This window comes from Antedon mediterranea, chromosome 9 (assembly GCF_964355755.1).
Source record: "Antedon mediterranea chromosome 9, ecAntMedi1.1, whole genome shotgun sequence".
Classification (NCBI taxonomy): domain Eukaryota; kingdom Metazoa; phylum Echinodermata; class Crinoidea; order Comatulida; family Antedonidae; genus Antedon; species Antedon mediterranea.
This window is the reverse complement of record NC_092678.1, coordinates 24,583,771-24,605,967: the sequence shown is the minus strand read 5'-3', so window position 1 is coordinate 24,605,967 and position 22,197 is coordinate 24,583,771. Positions and strand designations below refer to the sequence as shown.

At 35.0% G+C, this 22,197-nt stretch overlaps 2 protein-coding genes across 2 annotated transcripts; one reads left to right on the top strand and one right to left on the bottom strand.

Annotated features, from left to right (window-relative positions):
• Positions 1-7,373: 7,373 nt before the first annotated feature.
• On the top strand, positions 7,374-22,190 carry LOC140058978 (uncharacterized). The gene is made up of 7 exons (XM_072104771.1): positions 7,374-7,490; positions 18,746-18,833; positions 18,928-19,095; positions 19,477-19,629; positions 19,953-20,120; positions 20,219-20,386; positions 20,749-22,190. The coding sequence occupies exons 2-7, from the start codon at positions 18,758-18,760 to the stop codon at positions 21,741-21,743; spliced, it is 1,728 nt and encodes a 575-aa protein (XP_071960872.1). The 5' UTR covers positions 7,374-7,490; positions 18,746-18,757; the 3' UTR covers positions 21,744-22,190.
• Positions 10,702-11,690, bottom strand: LOC140059311 (uncharacterized). Its single transcript, XM_072105188.1, has 3 exons — positions 11,447-11,690; positions 11,084-11,229; positions 10,702-10,974 (listed from the first exon to the last, which is right to left on the bottom strand). Exons 1-3 carry the CDS (start codon positions 11,688-11,690, stop codon positions 10,702-10,704), a joined length of 663 nt encoding a protein of 220 aa, XP_071961289.1.
• Positions 22,191-22,197: the final 7 nt, after the last annotated feature.

The window sequence follows — 22,197 nt, the reverse complement described above, 5'->3', positions numbered from 1 at the left end:
ATGATAAAATGACCTCATAACATCGTTTGCAGTGTCATTATTACTTGTAAATTACCAATTCACAATTCGTTTAAAAACGTTTTAACGACGCTGTTGTACACTAGATGTCCACGCGTTTCCTCGACAAATCACGCAGCGTTACAGCAGTGACGTCATTCGTCGTCTGCTGCGAACACTATCGATTGCAACCATTACTAATAATATTTAATAAACCGATATAACATAATATCAGCTGATAAAAGCACTCTATAGCATAGGCATATTGTACAGTGCAACTGTACTAGTAAAATACACCGGTTATAGGCCCCAGTCTACGCGAATGACATTTCATAAACATGCTCCCCGGATTATATAATTTTTTCTATTACCCCCCGGGGGGATGTACTAAGATCATTTTCCTTCATAATTACAAGCAGTAGCGTATAATGTCAGCATTTAGCATAATTAGCTTTGATGACGATAAGTCGTCGTGCAGCAGCAGTAGCAGACAACACGGCCAATCACCAGAACATTGTTGTTTATTCTGAACACAGGTATATATCAAACTTTGAATCGGTTTCATTGCATAAAATGTTATGAATTTTGATCTAGTTTCTCTGATAACTATCGGTTTTCATATCATTTATATATTTTTTTTTCTAAAAGGTAATTTCTTCGATAAGAATGATTCTTGTCTGCGATACCACGATCTGATTAGCATTCTGCTTAGTGATTGGCAGAAGACATGTGACCTAGTTTTAACGCACGATCCACACGGGTTATGAGGCCTAGCATCACAATGACGTCACATTAAGCTTGTTAGACTACGATAGTCTATGGCGACGTCATTCGGACGTGTAAAATGTAAAGGGGACCATTTGGATCTTAAGCCAGAATCTTTATTTGAGTGGTTACCTGTCCGAAACAAATGCTCAAGATCGCTAGAAGCTCTGTCTACTCTATTTGACATAAAAACATGTAATGTGCCCAAATAGGGTAGTGATATGACATCACCATGTCCATATATGAGAGATTGCTTTTTTTCAGAATTTAATTTCAAGATGGCTACAAATTATTGTTCGTTATCGTTTCCGTTTAGAGGTTGCAATCTTTTGGTTTGGAACCATTTCCGTTTTAATATCGACATTGTGTTTTTGGTGAGATTAGAAAACATAATTGACAGATTGAAGAAGGAGCGACGGAATGTGTTGGACCTGACGATGGTGTGCTGGTAGTGTCTAGAAAAAAATAGAAAGGTGTGGGTAGAGTTTGTGGGACCGGAAGAAGTCACGATGGTGCTCTCTTGAGATAGAGGTGCTGGTAGTGTGTGTCGCCTTGACAAAGGTGTGGGTAAGTGCGAAAGTCACACCTAAGTGAACATTGTAACCAATTCCACAACAGATGTCCACCTAATACGAGTGTTTAACGCTAATAATCCAGTTAAATTAATCAAAGGCACTGCTCTCTTATAATGTTAATATTTGAACTAATTAATTCAATAAGAAACCTAATTTATTTATTATTCAACCGCGGCAATGTTATAATTGGATGTCTTTAATACTGTGATATGGTGGTCAGCTTATTAAGATATCTCGACCTGGCCGGCCGGCCATAGGCCTATGTTGCATTTAGAGACTGTTTCGATTCCACTCTCTGGTTTGGTCAAACGCAGTGCAATAATTAAGTAAAATTTGGTTCCCGCGCGGACGCATAGCAACGACGTAGAAGCAACGTAAAGAAATACGCGCAACGCAAATCGAGTTGACCAATCACAAGCGACAGTTCTGATGATTCATCGCTTGTGATTGGTCAAATTACTTACGGGGCTTACTCGATCATTTATTTTATACACTAAAACATTGTTGAAACGTTGTAAATAACCGCCGTTCTGATAGGAGATTAATCGCATCATGCAAAATGTCAGTAAATATCAATTTAAATAATTTAATAATTTAGCCATTGTGACTGAGAACAAAGGCGCGAACACATACAGGCGCGAACACATCATAATGCCGCGATTACTATTTCGATGCGTTTTCTCATTTATTAGGCATAATTACATGGAACGGATTAGGGCGATGTTAACAGTAGTATTATGTATCGACTTAATTCGATTTGTAGGTGTTTGTATATGTCTTATCTAATATATATTGTATACCAACGGCACAATACGTATTCTCTTACACGCTAATAAAGAATGTGTAAATGGACTGACAGGAAGAGCTCTTACGATGCCGGTCATAAAAGCGAGTACACTATATACATACAAGATAGTTGTACATAACGCAATAATCCTAAACAATATATATGATGTAGGAGACTCTAGATTGAAATACACACACATTTTATATGAAGGGTATTACTGTACACCAACATTGAACTATTCACAAGTGCTTCATTATAAAACACAGATATTGCTTTAATAAAAAAAAGGAACATACGTAATAAAATCTCCATGATTCATTGATTCTGAAATGGCAGCTATGACGCGCAGTAGACACATCGTGTATAGCAGCAGTGATGACGTAATCATACCTTCTCATTTTTTAAGGCTTTTTTGCGCTGCTGCTACATTGCGATTCCTCAAGAATTTCAGTAGACTCGCGAATCCTTTACAACCAGTAAACGATCACGTATCACGCAAAAAGATTGATTTGATACTCGGTAACTTTTGCGTACTTGAAGCCCTATCCATATTAATCAATGATGTATGATTGATTGATACTTCAAAATGGTTGAATAAGACATAGAGCAAAAAAATATGTGATATATATTTTTTTTCCTCCATAAGAGGACCAAAAGTTTATAAACTAGTATAGGGCTTTGTATGCCCGTACTTGAGTCTACGTACGCCCATAGGTCATAGGTCATCTAAAATGAAATCTAATATATAAGGTATAAACTGGTAGTAATAATAGGGCTGTATATATGCCTTAACATGCATCTCATAGGTCTATCATCTAAAATGAAATCTAAAATATAAGGTATAAACTGGTAGTAATAATAGGGCTGTATATATGCCTTAACATGCATCTCATAGGTCTATCATCTAAAATGAAATCTAAAATATAAGGTATAAACTGGTAGTAATAATAGGGCTGTATATATGCCTTAACATGCATCTCATAGGTCTATCATCTAAAATGGCAATAGGACCGGAGTAAAATAAAGTGATTAAGTCATACCATACATGTTGTCTAGAATCGACGTGCTCAAGCCAGACAGTACTAGACTATTCATTTATTATGTCATTTATTTTATAATCAATAAGAGAAATGCATATATTATGCGTAATCACCATACTAATGGTGGAGATCTATACCAATATGTATCGTATAATCAGGGAGTTGTTATTTAATAACAACTCCCTGGTATAATTAATACTGATACAATTTTACTTCCGCGTCTAGAATTAGCATCTACTGCTGATGGTTGATATAGGCATATATATTCATTACAGTAAATATATCCATTACGTATAATCACTATATACCTGTAAGGTATCATATGAAGATAGGTCTATAAAATGAACAGTAACATCCGGCACATGTAAAAATGTCCTACATTATGTGACCCCACGTCCTTCGGATAGAATGTACATCCATTGAGTTAGATTAATATTAAATTATGATCGTTTACGAAAACTGAATTTATTATTATTACATATACTGCTGTGGATACCAATGGATTCGTTAACTGGGGTACTTAAACACTGTTCATCAGTTAGTGGTGATGGTGTATCCCCATTCAGTTTGGGTGCTAGCTTGGTGTTTTTGTCTTTTGTTCTCTTCCTTTTGTTTTCACTCTTTCTCTTTATTGTCGAGCGCAAAGAGACATCGTTTATTTGCGCTATATAAATCTTATACCTATTATTATTTATTATTATATTTAAATTAGAGCTACGACTGACACCCATGGGCCTAACACAAAAGCAAACATAACAATGTATTGGTAGGCCTACTGTACTCATGAAGGTGCGACGTCCAAAAATAACAATTTATTGGTAGGCCTACTGCACTCATGAAGGTGCGACGTCCAAAAATAACAAGAAAACACAAAATAAAAACCACTACTTAAACCAGATTGAGGCATGTGTACAGTTGAACAAATGTTTTTATTTGTACTTCCGATTAGAGTTTAAAAGGTAAGAAAACACTACTTACAAAGTTTAAGAACTAGGAGACCTTGGATGTGGTTATTTTCATTTTAAAATAATTAGGAATAATTGCAATTAACAGTCTGTAAGCGGAAGAACGAACAAAGGATTTCAATGGTCTTTGATACAATATTGTTATGAACATGACATGACATGACATGACATGGTATAAAGTGTGTGTGTACAGTGAGGTTGCAGGAACAATACGATTGTATAGTTTATAAGTGTAACGTCGCTACAAATGACTAAAACGGTGGGCCTCAAGCAGAACAACTAACTAAGATTTTAACATGGTCTTGGACACAAGTACATTGAGGTCAGAGGTCAGCAAGAAAAATAAGAGGATAATTTTAGTCATATACACCCTTAAATTACATCTCCCAATAAAAATGTTTAATGTACAATTTAGTGGTTACTAGAATGTACATGCCAATAATTAAATAGAGAACACGTAAACATACAAATAAAAAACTTTCTTTGTGAATAAGTTATGAAAGATATATATTGAACATTTGGTAGATGCATATCTGGATAATTAGAGAATACCAGTGCGGTACTACAATTAATATTCAGCATGTGGTGACTGCGCATGCATGACACAAAAGACAATAAAAGACGGTAAAATACAACACACAAAAGAACAAAGCCAATTTGGATCATCAAAAAGTGAAAGTACTATTTAAATTGTTGTTGTTCACTCTCGTCGACTATTGCCAGCTAAGTACACACTATAGGTGGTATATATACAAAGGAATATAAGTAAGAACAACGAAACGGGAAGTGTTACATTATGGAAATTGAAATCCTCTCACGGCTATGAGGACCAACATCCGGGAACTTATAATGCCATCCGAGAATAATAAAAACAACAATACATTCTTTTATAATAGGCCTATATGTAATAATTTGGCACCAAACAAACTGGTTCTCCAACGAAGGAATGTGCTAATTACCTTGTCCGTTCCATAGGAAAGTGTCCCTTTAATAGCGAGTGTCAGAAAGGGGGAAGGGGAAATTTTCCCTTTAATAGCGAGTGTCCGAAAGGGGGAAGGGGAAAGTGTCCCTTTAATAGCGAGTGTCCGAAAGGGGGAAAGGGGTCTACTGTTATAGGCCATTATAAAATTCTTTTAAAATTGAACATCATTTCTGGAATGTTAACACAACGTTAGGAAATAGGTGCATGCGAAGTTTTTGAGATATGAACGACACATATAAAATAAAAAATAAAATAAAACAATATATATCATCAATAAACAAAGATTTAAGAATAAAGATAGACTTATTACAGTTAAAAAAAGTGTGCGTGTGGGGGGAGGGGTGTTACAAAGGAGGCCCACGTCATCTGATTCATTACGCACTCAATACATATCCAACTATTATGTAATATATGCACTAATCACTCATCTTGTTCTTGTCAGCGTTGGTGGATCAATAATTGTTAGTAATATTTATCTACCAGCTGACAGGTTTGGGTAATAATCAGAATGGGACAGAGAAAATCAACGTTTATGTTATCAACGTAGCACCGTCTGGTCTGTATAAAGACCAAGCACATCCTAACTATAATCTAGCGGATGGTCGAAATATGTTTTTCTTCGAACCTAGATAGGCCTATGTATTAACATGCAAGCAATCGTACTGCTGGTGATACTTTTAATATCAAACACGTGCCTAAACAAAAGATTATCGATTTTTCTAATTTCTTATTTACGATAATTTTCTATTACATAACCAGTTACATAATGATGTAATTATTTTCTATTGGCTACCATACATGGATTAAAAGTTTTTTTTCCCTAACATTTCTGTTTTTCTGTCTTATTTTTCTTCCAAAATCGTTTTTTTTTCTTCACCGCAAGGACATGTGTTTTTCTCATCTTATGGAATCGGTCTCGTTATATTTAGATCGAAAATCACCTAATAATTCACTTAATTGTATTTATTTCCTGTCGTCTATCATCGTTACGCGTGCGTGTTACGTCACGTAACCCCATCCATCACTTGGCTTGTTAAAAAATTTCGAAAACAATGAATTAATGAATTAGACGTTATGCACATTGGTGGCGCACTAGCTTAAACAATCTTTACTTTTATAAATACATCAGTCGTTTTATTGGATGTCTTTTCATCTACAATTTGACTTCTCATATCATTGGCTCATCTTGCTACATATTTTTTATCATTATTTCTTTTATTTTCTCGTATCATTCTTCAACTCATTAAAAACGAATGGGACACAATGAAATCATCTTCTAATTGGCTATTTTCGAGTTATCTCCATATTTCCTCAATTTGTGGTAGGAGACTCCTCAGCTTACTAAGTTTTATGTTCCTTTTATCTCTTATATCCTGGCGGAATTCACTCCTCTTGATTTCGTTTTATCCTCTTTTCCTCCCCATCTCGATGTGTCTCTTCTCGTAATTATTCTCTGTATCGTTTACTTGTTACTTCACATTGTTCCTCTCAATTTATTTAATAAAAGTGCAAAACCGATACCTATACGTTGGTTGCCTTTCGATATTATCATATTAATATATATTTGAAAAAAATTCTCTTGCGAACATTGGTTGAGGAAATTCAACATACCGCCAACTACAGAAAGTAAGAAAAGACAGAGGGCGCCATTGTGTTGCAAAATTATTGTCATTGACAATCAAACCTTTTTTTGGGTAAAATACTAAAAATAGACAGCACAAATAGTTTGAAGATGACAACTTCAAAAGAGGAAACATATGCGGGACTAATTATATATTTGTTTGCATCATGTAATCATGATAAATGCATGTGCGTCTAGTTCGTTGTAGACTGAGGAGGAGATTCAAACTCGTCCGGGTTGTAGTCAAAATAGTCCTTTCGTACTTGAAAGAATGCGTTTAATTAGTACGCTATTTATATTACCGCTACTTAAATATTTCCGGTTAAATATTTTGATGAGTTTTTCTTTAACGTAATTTAGTAAGCGAAACGTTAAGACACTTTATCACCATCTCACATTCATTTCAAAATAAAATGTATACACTTTCAGCAAGAGATACTTCTTTCTCGATGATTTCGATTAATTATCCGAATTATTAATTATCCGAATTCTATTAACAATTTAAAAGTTTGATGACGTATGACTAACTTATCTGAATCATCATGATACAACAACGCATGCGCGACACAGTTAACAAATTAGAAGTGACTGGTTTCCGTCGCAGAAACTAAAATTGAAAGAACTTTAAAGTTTTAGTGAAACAGTCTCTGGTGAATGAGGTTGGAGTAGTCTTCCCGTTACTGATATCATCAGACGTACAACAAAAGCAATATATTAATAAACAGGGACAGGAACACTTCTTACACATTTCAACATTGGTAAGCATATACGTGTTATTTCATTTGTCTTTGATTATTTTACTTTCGTAAGTTTTTATGCTCTAACTTTTTATTACTAAAAAAAAGGATGATTTAAAGTAAAGTCAAGATGATTTTTGTTAATTACAACTGCAGGCCTAAATTGTTACCCGATTATAGTATTTCCGTAGAACAAAATATTAACTCTCACATCGACTTAATTCCAACTTTAAAAATGAGTTAATGTCTTCTATTTTGGCCTAAAACACAATACGATAATATGGGCACTATGTACAGTGCACCTGGTAACTTTGGGGTCAGCAGTCGGGCATTCCTTCTCTTTTTCTCGGCCCCGTCCGTCCGATTGAACGTTTAGTCACCGAATCCGTTTAAACATAATTACTACCTAGTAGGCCTAATGTTGCCAGTCTACCTTGTTAGTGCTATGTTGTGTATTATCTGTTATACGCTAAAAACTAGCCTACTGTTGCTGCTTCTCTGCTACTCCTTACTATACTGTACTATATTACTATATTACCTACAGAATGATGCTGCAGAACTTCTGTAAAGTGTTACATGTTTAGGCCTATTATACTCAAAACTAGCCTACTATTGCTGCTTCTCTGCTACTCCTTACTATACTGTACTATATTACTATATTACCTACAGAATGATGCTGCAGAACTTCTGTAAAGTATTACATGTTTAGGCCTATTATACTAAAAACTAGCCTACTGTTGCTGCTTCTCTGCTACTCCTTACTATACTGTAATTACAGTTATTGTACTAGCTACTGTACGGTGCTACAACTATTACCTACATAATATGATGCTGCAGAACTTCTGTAGTATTAAAGTTTTAGGCGTACTAATTATTGTACTAACTAGCCTACTGTTGCTGTTTCCCTACATGATCTTCACTACAGTACTGTAATTCCAGTTATTGTAGGCCTACTTGCTACAGTACGGTACTACATCCTACAGATGCTGCTGCAGACGTTTGGCAATGTACCGTATACAATTGTGAGTTCCATATTATACGGTGTTGGGACCTACTGTTTTTAGGCCTACTAATCATTATACTGATCGACTACATACAGCCCGAAGCGCTCACGTCAACAATGGTTTCCGTATCTCTTGATTATCACACGTAATTCAATTGAGAAACATTCCCTCTTTTTTGAAGGTCAAGTGAATAAACATCAATATTTTTATTCATTTATTAAACCTAATGAACATAATGTTCTATAAGAAGAAATATAACTCGAAAATGGGGTATACCGTACTATTATAGCTATAGCCCCCATGCCAGAAATGGAACATACACACGGGCGACGGTTCCAAATGTGTATGTTATTCGGAAATAGGCCTACATTCTAATAGGCCAAAATATGCAATTTCATTTACTGTTCAAAAAGTTTAAAATGTTGAGTATGTTCGGAGGCATTTTCAGTGTAATTTTCATTTAGACAGCCAATTCCAAAATACAATGATATTAAATAATATTAATAATTAATACACGTTTTGTAACATGAAAGAACTTACTGTTTCTTTGACTTCTGTGTTTGTCGTTATCTTGATCAAAATAGGCCTAAAAATATAAAAGATAAAGAAAGTGATGCTAAATGTCGTAAATCGTAGTTTAGTACGGGGCGCCGTTTGGGACATGTATAATTATGTTACCATGGCTTTATTGTAACATAATACATGTCCCAAAACTGCGCCCCGTAGTTTAACATGAGCCAAGTTTATTCCATGTTTCATTTCCTATTTCCATTTGTTTTTATTAGACTATTCAGTATACTGTAGTAAATACACGTCTATAATTAAATTATTTTTTACATGAAACTGCCACAAACTAACTTTGTTGAAGTTTAATGTTTTTCAACGTATTATTCGCGTCATGCTCAAGACAAAAGTCATAACAAAGTCTATTTATTTCTTTATTTATTTCACTCCAAACCAACAGCGAATCATCGCCACTAACAGGCTGGTTAAAATCTTAATATAAAAAACTAGTGTAGATAAAAAATATATAATAATTCATAATTAAGACAGAAAAACAAGTTTGTACAATGTTGCCATTAAGACTAAGAAATCCGAGAGTCATCATCAACTCTTTGGGGTGTCAATCCTAAATACGTACTACCGTACTAAATTTGGTTGTATTAATCTGAATGTAACATGTAACACTATGTTTCAGTATCTTTGATGATATGATACCCATAATTGAATACGTCATTCATCAAAGTACAAAGGTACACATACATCCTAATTAAGATATTCTTGTTAATTAGTTGTCTGCAAATTAGGATTATAGTCTGAACCGGACACCCAACATTTATTTAAATATAGACTAATGTCAACTTACATTATCGACAATGTTAGAATGTATTTTTAGGTAGGCCTATGCTAATACACAAATTGACCGGCGAATACGAAAGCGTGTCGTCACAGTTATCATTTTTTAACACACGCGTGTCATACTATGTGTCGTGGTGTCACTAAAGCTTTGTCTACACTATCAAACTTTATGTGACACAAAAATGTGATGTGCCCATATATGGACAGGATGATGTCATATTAGCAGGGTAACTTAGCACTTTTTTTGTGCACTTTGTGACAAAAGCACCAAATTTGGCACAAACCGTCTTTAGGGTATATCTAACAATCCTAGAAGGGGTGCCCAAAAATCGGAACAATTTAACGATGTCATTTGGACCACGCCCTTTTTTTAGTATTACGTAATTAGGTGAAAACTTAAATCTTCGTGTATACATACCGAGTTTGGTATCAAATTAAAACTCATGACATGTACATTGCAATACACACATAAATATATGATTTTTCTTCAGATGGAATATATAGGTCAAATAATGTAATTTTCTGTCATATTGAAGGTGATTTCAATCAAAACGCGCCAATATTGGGCTATGTTATGAACATTGTAGTTATAAGAACAACAACATTCATTTTTGTAATACTAATATAATATTTATCCTGTATCAGTTACTTTCCTTTAACATAATATTAGGAACCACTGAAAAAAAGTATATAAAACATATACTGTATCAAACTTGGCTCAATAATCACTGGACTAAGTAAACAGACAAAAGACCATTTGACTGACAATTATAGCGTTAGCATCCATAACAATACATGGAGGTGATTATCAACTTTACTTTTATGAAATTATTTATCTGGAAACAAACACTTATAATGGTACAGAGTTGCTAGATGACAGTTCCATGGCATGGGTAACAAGACCAGTGCACTGCTGAACGGCACTTCCCTGAGCAAAAAGGCAACTTTTTGCAGCCACACTTTAGCAATTCCCTACATGCCTTGGATGCTTCAGGTAGTATTGTCCAGACTGGTGTCCATGTACTGCCGGTTTTAGTCCAACCAAAGTCTTCTGGTGATGGAGCATTCTGCTGTGGCTGTAGACTGGTGGTCCAAATGCTTGTTTGGTATATGGATCGGTTGGAATGCTGTAAAAGTGCATCCTGCAATAAACAATTTAAAGATTGGTGTTACCTTTTAATGAAAGAAAAACATAAACCTGATAACAAATTATTAAACGACAATTGACAATTATATGGAAGCTCCCCTTACCTGTGTAGGAGGAATGTTGTCCATTGTCCGTGCCTTTCTTGAAAAAAGATCTTGTCTTAGCTTAGTAACACTTCTTAAAGTACTTGTCTTGTCGTATAGATGACATGTAAACTCCTCTAGCAACTGGAATTGAGATGAGTTGACTCCTAGAGATTTGAAAGGGTGATGTGCCATGAAAAGAAAGGCTTCTGTGACTGCTGGAAATGAGTTCCACGTCTCCCATGCGGAGTGTTTTGCTTTTCTGAAGAACTGGGATGTAGTATCGGACCCAGTAAATGCATGAAAAACTGGCAGCCCTCTTGACTTATCCTCTCATAGGTTATGGCAGATGGTATTTATATTAAAATAATTGGAAGTGCTTACCCATGCCAAATGCGACCCAGATACACGTACCAGGATAACAGGCTATTAGATTGCAGAAAATACCAACCAGGATAACAATGACATCAGTATCAACTTTACGCACCAAAATAACCCTGCTACCTTTCTTTAAGGCATCATCAATGTGAATGCACATCCTGGAGTCGGCTTCTTCATGGTCGCAGATTGACATAGGTTGAGTAGATGTCAACATACAACAGACTCGCCTACAGGACATATCAAGCATTACTTACTAATTTAATATGCCTTTTTAATTAATTATTGGTATGAAACTGTATAAGTAAATTAATCGTTTGGTTACAAACAAAATAAATTTGTATGTATCACAATAAAACGTACCTGATGTAATGTAAACTTCTTTGCAGTCAGAGTAATCTTGGGTAGACACCTTTGTAGTTAAAAAGTTAAATAACTCCTTTTTATTTACTGGATCTTTCAGAAAGTCTGGAAAATTCCCTGGAATCTTTGTTTGTCCCCCAACTTTCCTCCTGACCCCTTTTCCTCTTTTTTCTTCTGTAGACTGCTTAAGACTATCTGTTCTGTAAGTGTCCCACACTATATCAATTCTGTCACTATTCTGCAGCTGCTGTCTGGTCCACGGTAGAAAGACCTGTCATACAAATGATACAAGAATAACGATCCGCATATAGAAATGACCAATTATGTGGTGGTTAAACAATAGATACAATCCTGAATGCAAAGAAATGTACTCACCTTATCACCGTAGTCATCAAATGTAAATGCATGGTTGCTGGAAAGAGCATGGACAATAGCAGCTCCGTCAAACACCTTTACGTCAAAATATGTAGGAGGTTCAGGCTGGCCTTCAGTCTCCAAATGCTGTAGCAACTCAGACTTCTTAGTTGGTAGTCAAAGCTTTCCATTTACTGCCAAAGAGGGTGGCCATGGCTGGTTTTCATGCATGAAGAAGTCTTCCTAATCTCCATCACGAGATTGACTTGCAATATACAGTCGACTGAATAGGCTGCAGTCACTTTTTAAACTCTTAACTTGTTGCTTTGTTTTGGACACTGATTTTGACCATGGTGTGTTGAACAACGGCAGCTTATTCTGTTTGATGGCTTGTTGAATTGCAACACTTCTGTCGAGAATAACTTCCTTGAAATATTTTTGGTACTGGGTAGTACCTACATCCTGAATTGTACGAACTGTCACTACTGCACTTTCATTGGCACAATCTCGAGCATCCAAGACCAGAAGTTCTGAACAATTATCGAGGAATGGGTTGCCTGCATTGCTCAGGGAACTGCAAGTGTCGTTCAGCAGGTCTTTCTTGCACTGGTCTTTGTTACCCATGCCGTGGAACTTGTTCGTCATCTAGCAACTCTGTACCATTATAAGTGTTACTGTTTGTTTCCAAATAAATAATTTCATAAAAGTAAAGTTGATAATCACCTCCATGTATTGTTATGGATGATAACGCCATAATTGTCAGTCAAATGGTCTTTTGTCTGTTTACTTAGTCCAGTGATTATTGAGCCAAGTTTGATACAGTATATGTTTTATATACTTTTTTTCAGTGGTTCCTAATATTATGTTAAAGGAAAGTAACTGATATAGGATAAATATTATATTAGTATTACAAAAATGAATGTTGTTGTTCTTATAACTACAATGTTCATAACATAGCCCAATATTGGCGCGTTTTGATTGAAATCACCTTCAATATGACAGAAAATTACATTATTTGACCTATATATTCCGTCTGAAGAGAAATCATATATTTTTTATGTGTGTATTGCAATGTACATGTCATGAGTTTTAATTTGATACCAAACTTGGTATGTATACACGAAGATTTAAGGTTTCACCTAATTACGTAATACTAAAAAAAGGGCGTGGTCCAAATGACGTCGTTAAATTGTTCCGATTTTTGGGCACCCCTTCTAGGATTGTTAGATATACCCTAAAGAAGGTTTGTGCCAAATTTGGTGCTTTTGTCACAAAATGCACAATCTTCATAAAAAATGGAAGTTAGCAACCCTGCTATATCACTACCACATTTGGGCACACCACAACCATATTTGAGAACGTCACAATTTTGTTGTCAAACTAGTTTGATAGTGTAGTCATAGCTTTACGATATGGTCAACATAATGGTCAACATAATGGTCAACATAATGGTCATCATAACCATTGGGTTCTACTAGCTATATCATCACCTGAACTAATAATATAATATAAATGAGTGTAATGAATTATTAATTGCATAAATTAGGTTTAATAAAATGCCAGCAACAGACATGTAGTGATTACAACATGGATGTACCGGTCTATATTTATAATCTCAAACATTTTTATGTGTATAATATTTCCGATCGGACGATCATTAATTAATACATATTAGATACATCCTTTTAAATGATATAGAGACGTATAGACCTTTATTTCCGCGCGACCTTAATGTCTGCGATTAAAATATAAAAGATCCTGAAAATTAACAGTTACTGTAGTATTATACTGTAGTCCTTACTCATATTTGCACACCGCGAATATTTAAGGTCACAAACAAAAATGGTTAATATTGGCATTTATTAAATATTCAATGATTTCAGACTAAATTTGCAAATTCATTTTAAAAAGTAGATATTTTTAGATTAAATATGGGTTATCTTGTTCATATCGGCCTACATAAGTAAAGGCCTATTTATATACGGTACCGTATACAATATTGATGACCTACAGTACAGTATATATAAATAAAATATTTACTACTTTACTAAAATTTAAGTTCAATACAAAATGTAATGACAAAAAAGTGAAAATATTTTCGTACGGTGGTACCCAAACATCCATCTCTCTTTTTCATAACATTTTCTGTTTAAAATAATATTTCTTAGATATAGTTTTATCATTCTGGTTTTGCGGCGGACACTTGACTGGCTCAAGTCCTAATCAGTAGGCTTAATATTGTTTATAAGTTTGTAAATAAATGAAACACTTTCACTCATTACCGTCTTAGTTTTTACTGATAAATTATCTTCCTAAAAAGTCATATTCCGCTGTTTTTCGCTGCTAGCTAATCTATAAGTTTTTCGTTACATATACATCGAGTAGTCAATCAGAGAGTTTGTAAGTTTCGCCGCCATCGCGTGTTGTGGACTTATAGAGCTTGCTGCACTTGGTAAAGTTCAAAGTACTTAGTGTAACGGCAACTTGAAGGGGAAGGGAGGAAAAGGAAAGTAACATTAAAGGGTCTCTTCCAGTTGGCATGTGTTGGCTTGGTATGACCCGGAAAGTGCCTGCTACTTAAAATGCTGGTATGAAATCTGTTCTAGCTTAACTTCAAATGGGACAGAGTAACTAAACAATCTTTACACGCGAGCTGTGTTCCTTTCTAAAGTTTGGTTTTCACTCAGGGACGTAGCGAATGACGCACGCAACGTAAGTAATAATTTAACCAATCACAGTGACTATCGAAACTATCGTCTGTGATTGGTTAAGCTATTCGAATTCGCGTTGCTTGTTTTTTTGCGAATTCTGTCGAAAAGTTGAACGTAAGATTCTCATCTAACATGAAGATCAAACTTAATTACATCGTCATATTTGCCCCATAACCGAATTTACCCAGAATGAGATAGAATGCGTCTAGCCAACGAGAGTAAGGAAGTCTATGGAAAAGATGCCTTAGTCAAAGGTAATGTTATTAGTGCGAGTAAAACCACAATAAAAAAAAACCATAATGACATTTTGCAACAAAATTTTTGACTAAATTTGTCTGGCATTTTAATTTTGTTATGATTACTTACACATACCATTACTAAACACGGTTAATTTGAACTTAATAAATATTAAGTAAATACACGGATGGAGTCTCAGCACAAGAGGAGTTAATAGCAAATCATATTCTAGGCCTATGCATGATATAGACTGTTGATATGTTAATCCTGTCTCAAAGTCCTTCCCTTGAATCAGTTATCATAAAAATACTACATCGATTCTTTAACGTAATATCTGAATATCTGAAATAAACATTCAATTAGGCCTCTCTAAGCCGAGTATACACACAACACCACGTAGCGGGGTTAAACGCTTCCGTACCCTATCGTTTAACTAATCTTATATCCCCAGCTTTTCATTCAAAATCGAAAACAAATACGTTTTTCTTTTTTGGTTTTATGCAGTTAGCTTAAGCTGATCAAAGAACATACTCATACGAGATGTTAAGGTAAGTCTAGGTCCTTGGTGTTAACCCGGCGACCATGTTGCAGATTTAGATTAAACTTAGTCAATAGTTAGCGGCCTCGTTCAAGGAATATAAACAGGTTTCTTTAAATACTTAGTTTATATATACATCCTATACAGATGTCTAAATGTATGGTTGTCTCCTCTGTCAATATCGACTAATTAAAATAGGACTACTACATGAGTAAACGTTCCATAGCCAAGCACATGGAGACTGAGTTACTGTGGTGCATTGAAATGTATAATGTTGTTTCCATCCTCGAACTTCAATCTTTATTTAATTAAAAATTAAAACATTCCTTTTAGTGGTCAATACATTGGCTAAGTATCTACTAAAACCACAAATGTTGGTCAGTGTTGTCCATTGGCAAAGAATCGAATAAACGTGTGCTTAGAAATGGTTTGAGACGAGAGAACATTCGACATCTGTCAGGAAAACACATTTTACCACTTCCTGTACAACAACTAGTTTGATAATAAGAACTGAACAGTAGTGCCTTGCAAATTCTTTGAAACTAACAAAAAATGTATGTTGGCAATTGATCATGAAACGTTAATATTAAAAGTGTACATTCAGGCATGGGATAGAACTAGGCTACAGTATATGTGGACAAAATGGAACATTGTTTTTTTTTATCCTCTTTAATATTATTTGAAGAGTCAAGTATTTTTTACTTTTAAACTTCTTTTCTGTTATGTTATCTATTTACAAAACATATTACATATTCAATAAAAACATTTTTTGGGGAAAGAATCTTACTATGAATATGAAAATAGGATCATAAGTTGAATTTCATTTTGTGTAACTTCTTCATGGAATAAAGTACACTGAACTCATGAATAAATTAATATAATTAAAATATTCATGTGAAGAAATATAACCTTTGGTAAAGAACAGTTGTTGGGTGGATTATTAATTATTAAAAAACACTAAGTTTAAACTAAGTTAAAAGCTGTAGAGAACAATACCTTACTCATCGAGAATTATACAACATTATACGACGATAATTGCCGACGACGCAGCTGAGTCGAGGACAACGAACAGTTGTCGTTGGAAATGTCATTGACTTTGAGTTCAAGTTTTCGAATGCCAGAAAGTATCATATTAAGTCTAAAGGTCTGTCTACACTATCAAACTATTTTGACAAAAAATTGTGATGTTCCCGAATATGGAAGTGATATGGCCATATATGGTAGTGATATGAAATCATGTCTATATATGGGCACATCACAATTTTTGTCACATACAATTTAAAAGATTAGACGGAGCATTTGAAAGTGTTATGAAGTCTAAAAACACATTCTAATTATACAGGATTATACATAGATTATATCTAGTATCATGGCAAGGTATGTAAAACGGTATCACATGTGTATTACATGTAAGGCCTGTATTTATGTTACGGTTAGACTTATAGTCTAATAATACAGGCGTCACATATGATACTATGTGACGCTGTATTAGATAATTTCACTAAGATATTGGAAATATTGGAAATTATAATATTTAGGAGTGTATACTTTCACAATGCTTATAGTTGAAATCTATCAATCTATGAATGAATCCGATAAAAAGTTGACAAAAATAGTTTTATAAGGTCAAGTAACTGACTAAATATAAATGCTACAAATACGTATTAATTTAAAACGAAATGTTTTTAATATTATTATGATCAGATTATAAAGACGTTGTACAGACGACGGATACATTGAATAATTATAACACAAGATTGGCATGCAACCAGGAAAGGAAATAATAATATATTGCCTATTCAAACAGTTTGACTTGAAAAATATCAATATTATAGTTATCATGATCCAAACACCACATACTGTGTACATGTGATATTGGTGAAAGTGGGCGGCGGCAAGGGGCTGGGAAAGGGCTTGGTAGATTGGGGTTGTTAAGTCACGTATTGCACGATTTTCTTTACATCATGATAAATCTAATTTTCCGTAACTACTGTACACACCAATGCACTCTAGAGGCATTGATTCCAAGATCGTTGCGCTCCGTTGTTTGTTACTCTTTAGTTCCCTTGATCTCACTTTGCTCCCGGATTTCTCAAGAGAACTAACTTTTTGCAGATTGATACGATAAGTCAAAATAGCATAATTTGAGACTAAATATATTTGACAATCCTTACGAATGGTTGACACTATGCAAGCAAACACAATGGTATCAGGAGGTGAACGCGCGCATATAAAAACCTATTTATTATATCAACTTTTATACGCATCATGTCACGTCAGTGACGAATTACCAGCACAATCAACAATCAGCAATGCAGGCACAATACTACGCAGAGACGAGAAGTTACGCGTGTAGAAAGGCGTGCCGTATAATTATTATCTTTTGTACGCGTGCGCATGTAGTTTAACTGGAAAATACCAGTAAACGATGTGTATAATATGTTAGTAGGAAAAGATAACACGTATTTGAGCAATGGGAGCAATACAAACATTATTTAAATCCACGTTACAAATTAAATGTTGCGAACGGAAGAAAGTTAAGGTCACGTGATAGTGTGGAAAAATAATCGACCACTTATCCTTGACAGACAAATTCAATAATTGGATGCATTTCAAATATTAAAACAACTTGTGGAATTTACCAGGAAACTAAACAATAATGGAATCTCATCAGCAGTAATATTAAATCGTCGGAATGTATCTATTTACAAATCATAAGAATATGTTGAGAAATATGAAGAATATGTTGAGAAATATGAAGAATATGTTGAGAAATATGAAGAATATGTTGAGATATAAGTGAATCGCGATTTAATTCATTTCCTCGGGAGAACGAAGACACGGGTCTCTCAAGAGCTTTGAAACGCGTTGGTTTACAGTGTGACTCACACGCTGTCTCGCCAGGCTAGCATGTTGTAGGGCTGAATTGTAGTATTATTTTACACAATTTGTCTTGAGTTGATCGATAGTAATTTCTAATTATTAATAATTTAAGGGGGTGTGTTTGTTGGCAGACGTTTATTTTTACAAATTAATCGGTTATATCTGTCACATTATATGATTCATATACTGTTTTTAACACCATTTTGTTCTTGTTTTCAGAGTGGTTTTGAGATGTCAATAATTTTAACACTTTTGTTAATTTCTAATTTATTACTCATCCGAGCTCAAGATCCATTTGTTTATAATAGTAAGTTTTATTTACTTTATATTTGATTATTAAAAACAAAATCTCAAATATTACACAGCAAACTTTAAAATGACGTAATGTTTTTTTTGTGTAGGTAAAGATCCGTGCAGTCGACATTGTTACTACGACTACCATGTACCTGTATGTGGCAGCGATCACGTGACATACTTCAATCAATGCATCATGAAAGTGTACGCGTGCTGGACGCGAATGGACATTAACGTGATGCATTATGGGAAATGTTTACCGAAACAAGTTGAACGTAAGATTTTATTTGTAGTGAAAATTATCTCAATTTATGTGACGGATTTGGATAACTGAAGAGTCATATACAATGTATAGAGATTATATTATAATATTGTCAAATTTAAAAATGAATCCAAAAAGGCATAGGGCAGACAGTGTCATATATTATACACGTTAGAAAGTGGCGAATTAATTTAGCAACCGGAATTTGTGTGACGATATAGAGGGCGTCCTATATTACCGGCATAAACTATTAATTCCAACGGTTTTACGTGACGTGTGCGCGCATAAACAGGAGTTAACAAATGAATCGTTACCTTATTTATATTCTAAACTGTTTGCCTTGATGTAATCTGGACGCAGTTAGTATTCAAATGATTTGTGTTTTTACTCTCAGAAAAACAGTGTGAACATCGATGTCCGAAGCTGTTGTCGCCAGTTTGCGGATCAGATGAAAAAACGTACAATAACGAATGCTTGCTAAACCAAGAAAGGTGCTATAATGGACAACAGCTAGCAAAACAATATGACGGATTCTGCTCAAATACAAGTAAGTATTATTTTGATAAATTATGTTACTTATCTAGCTGATTTACAATGACAACGGCGCTGATAGCGAAGATATGACAATATGACGAGGGGAGGGAGAGACATGATAATAACGCGTATGGCGCTGGTTTTATATAATAACGGTGACGAGTGAATATATGATAGCGATAATGATGAGAAGCGGACATGATCACACTAATGACATAGTGAAGATATGACAATGATGATGGCATGAGAAGGAATTAGATTAAGACTACGAATAGAATGGTAATAAAAAACACACTGTGTTTAAATGCCTCGTATATTTTTATATTTTTTTCGTAGAGTCTTACACTGCTGCTTGTGGATATCGAATAAGTTCAAAATTCCAACCAGTCTGTGGCACCGATGGCGTGTCATACATAAACAATGACGTCCTATTCAAGACGGCGTGCCATACATTAGACATGGATCTTCGAGTAAAATCGTTTGGCGAGTGTGGAACAAAACGAAGTAAGCAAGTACTTAATGTTTACTAGCGGCAATAAATGTTTACAATGCATTCACACGGAACAAAAATGAGATATAATGTTGTGTTTGTTAACTTGTAGAAGCGAGGAGGCGGTGCAAGTCGATGCTGAAGAAAGAGTTCGCATACGATCCTGTATGTGGAAGTGATTCAAAAACACACGAGAATGTTCACGTATTGGAATACAGAAGATGCCTAGTGAAACCTAAACATCTGTCTGTCATGTACAAAGGAGAATGTAGATTCAAATGTAAGCGCAGATGGTCTAAATGTTTACATTAAAGCTTGGTTCCCACTAGGTCGTAACGCAAGGACGTAGACGCAACGTAAGCGAGTTGACCAATCACAGGCGACTATTCGAATAATCCATCGCTTGGGATTTGTCAAATCACTTTGCGTCCTTCCGTTGCGTCCTAGTGGGAACAACCCCTTAGGTAGGCTCTAAAGCCTGAAGTTATAACTCGAGTTATATTAATTGTAACACTGCTGAATATGCCGCCAAATTTGTTTGCCTTGTTAAATAGAACGGTAATATGTTTTCAACTCAAGAAAATATTCTAAAATACAACAAATAAAAACATTCATTATCTTGTCTTGTACATTTGTTTGTAGATAAAGCAAAAGAATCAAAGAAAAAAACCAACAGCAAAGAAAAACCGACACCCGAAAAGAAGCCTTTTCTAACAAAACCTCCAACATTACCCCCACCACCGACGCCCCCAAGACCACCTCCATCTTTTACCACCAAAACTCAAAATCACGTCACAAATTCTGCAAAAGGATCTACCAGTATTCGAGCAACAACTTTGACGCCAACAATGACACCACCAATACAACAGCACCTAACATCACCCCCAATAGATGTATCCTCGACAGAATCATTAAATAAAGTCACAGTGAAAGAAACTGTCACAAATGAAATTAAAACAACCGAAACATTTAATGACGAAACGGAAGGGGTAAATGAAGTAACAACTCAGAGCGTCACTATTCAACCAATTACGACGGAAGAAATTCAATCAGAAACGGGTTTATCAGAAACGCGCACAGATGGTCCAAGTTCAACGCCGATTAATCTCATCATCGTAGACTCAAACCAATTTACAGAACTTAACAGCGTTACCACTTCGTTTCCAACTCAAAATAACGCAACAGATTTAATAATTGATGACGTAACAGATTTGATAATTGATGATGTAACAGATTTGATAACTGATGACGTAATAGATTTGACAACTAGTGAACCAATAGCAACCGAGGAAGCTTTACTACAAACACAGAGTATACAAATAATAACTGATTTTACATTAGAAAGTAGACTTGACAGCCAATCAAAACCGCCGACGATTGAAGATAGAAGCGTTCCATTCGGGAACTGGAAGCCCACTCCATTCCCTAACCCCCGTCTACGTCAAAACAACAACAACGAGACTGACGACGAAGTTACGGAAGTTCTGACGGAACGTATCACAATTTTGGAAACCCTTCCAGAAAATGCTGACGACAGCAACACCATACCGACTACAAGTTCACCAATGGAAACGAATTTAGAAAAGAAAATAATTGAAGAAGGTAAAGAGTTTCAAAATGACAGGCAAGACGTTTAATGACGTTTCAAAGGTTAAGACAAGAAAAGAGATACCAGCATAAAAACAATATGGCCTGGAAGGGGAAGAAACGTCGATGACGTCACTGTTATGGATAGAAATAAAAACCTTTTGTAAATTATTAAAAGTAATAACGAAAAACCTTGAATTATAAAATGCGGCTGATGGTAAAATACGACACTGAAAACTACCCGTTCGATAAGCGGCGTTTAAAGTACTGACATTTTTTTGCAGATACGCTTAACGCGAGCGTTCAAACGCGCGCCGATAAATAGTACGTACACGTCAACTTTAAATAGGCTCAAATTATGTTGGGGCCTGCAGATGTTTGCAATAATGTACCGGAAAGCGCGATAGAATACTACTTAGTATAGAATTGTTATATAATTATTATTAAATATAGATGAAGCTTGTATGATGGACTGAAGTGAAAGTTTGTGAAACAAAATAAATT